This window comes from Aplidium turbinatum, chromosome 1 (assembly GCF_918807975.1).
Source record: "Aplidium turbinatum chromosome 1, kaAplTurb1.1, whole genome shotgun sequence".
Lineage (NCBI taxonomy): Eukaryota > Metazoa > Chordata > Ascidiacea > Aplousobranchia > Polyclinidae > Aplidium > Aplidium turbinatum.
This window is the reverse complement of record NC_137472.1, coordinates 42741331-42743059: the sequence shown is the minus strand read 5'-3', so window position 1 is coordinate 42743059 and position 1729 is coordinate 42741331. Positions and strand designations below refer to the sequence as shown.

The following is a 1729-nucleotide window of genomic DNA, read 5'->3' as shown; positions in this document are numbered from 1 at the left end:
GTGCAACAGACACTGTTATCTACTCGTCAACGTTTTTGGATTGCAAACGGTAATTCCTCGGTGAAACACTATTTGCATGACTGCGCTCCATGTGCCTTAGAGAAAGCAAAGCCTATCAGGCAGCTTATGTCGGATCTACCATTACCACGAACCACGGCCTATAACAAACCCTTCTTCAACAGTGGCGTAGATTATTTTGGTCCAATGACGTTTGTGGAGGGAAGAAGCCAAAAGAAAGCATAGGGATTGTTATTTACCTGTCTTGCGAGTAGAGCAATCCATGTGGAACTTGTGACGTCACTATCTTACAGTGAATTTGTTTTAGCATTTATCAGATTTGTAGACTTGCGTGGATCTATACGTAACATGTACTCAGATAACGGGACCACATTTCAAGCGGCAGCTAAAAGACTACCAGAAATTTTGGAGTCTTCTGAAATTCAAACTTCTTTGCGAAAAAAGGGAATTAACTGGGAGTTCATTCCTCCGTATGCCCCGGCCCAGGGAGGGGCCTGGGAAGCAATGGTCAAGCAATTCAAAATTGCCTTTTCCCACGTTATTGGGAACTCATCACGGAAACCCAACTTTGTTGAACTTCTTACATTTACTGGTAGTGTCACAAGAATAGTCAACGAAAGACCTTTAGTCCCTGTCTGTGATGACCCTAAGGATTCTACTGTTATCACCCCAGCCGCCCTCCTTAACCCATTCTTGAGCCCATTTTCATCAGTAGGAAATCCTCATGACCGAGATGAGTTACGGAGAGACTATAGGTACAACCTGGCTCTATCTCACAGTTTCTGGGAGAAATGGATCTCTTTCTATTTACCTTCCCTGCAGGGTAGAAAAAAGTGGGCCAGTTTGGTGGAAAACCTACAGCCTGGCCAATTAGTGGTGGTTGGTTCTCCAGAAGATATAACTAAGAGAGGAAGGTACCGTCTGGGGAGAGTCCATGAGATCATCCCCCAAATTAGAAAAGGAAAACCGATTGTCAGGCGCGTCAGGGTGGCAGTCTCAGTGGTGGATGAGGCATCGGGTGAGGTCAAAGTGGACCTGGTCCTAAGGGATATATCGTGCGTTGCTCCTGTGGGGAATGCTTGACTGCGTTCAGGACCCGGCCACGCCCTGGTCTGTTGTTAGCTGGTGTCGTCGAGGCATCTGTACCACCCTTGCCTTTCATTTAAATTTGTAGTGTATTGTAGATATGTACCGCGCAAATCTGTTATTAACCTGCGTATTTCTATGTGTCATCCGCAGGACTCCAATATGCGTAACTCAACAACATGTCTTAGTAACGTATGCTCTACAGCAATCTCAGTCATCGGCCTCGTTATAAGTAGCTAGTTAGTTAGGCCTACTGTGTAATGCATTTGATTTGTTTGCTATTGTGTGTTTCATGCAAATGATGTAAATGCTAACCGTGTAAGTATTCGCAAGCGATCTCAGTAATTTGCGTCATTATAAGTAGCTAGTTAGGTACTGTGTAGTGCGTCTGAGTTGTTTGCTACTATGTGTGTCTCATGAAGCTAACGTAGATATTAATCGTTAATCGTGTACGTATTCGCCAGGCCATTGTGGCCAGGGTGTCCAAGTGCCTTGCACTGCTATCAAAAGATAATCACCGTTTTTGTGTAGTTTTAATGTACATACTTTCTGTGTATTGCATGTCGGGAATCGACCCTTCTACTTCAACCTTTATTTAATTATGTGCCATAATTAGGGGCCGCAA

At 44.3% G+C, this 1729-nt stretch overlaps 1 protein-coding gene across 1 annotated transcript; it reads left to right on the top strand.

Annotated features, from left to right (window-relative positions):
- The first annotated feature begins 366 nt into the window (after positions 1–366).
- On the top strand, positions 367–1101 carry LOC145766015 (uncharacterized). Its single transcript, XM_082577670.1, has one exon. It carries the CDS (start codon positions 367–369, stop codon positions 1099–1101), a length of 735 nt encoding a protein of 244 aa, XP_082433796.1.
- Positions 1102–1729: the final 628 nt, after the last annotated feature.

Bases quoted from the DNA above. Each gene is read 5' to 3' on its own strand.
- LOC145766015 (XM_082577670.1), top strand. From the start codon at position 367: ATGTACTCAGATAACGGGACCACATTTCAAGCGGCAGCTAAAAGACTA.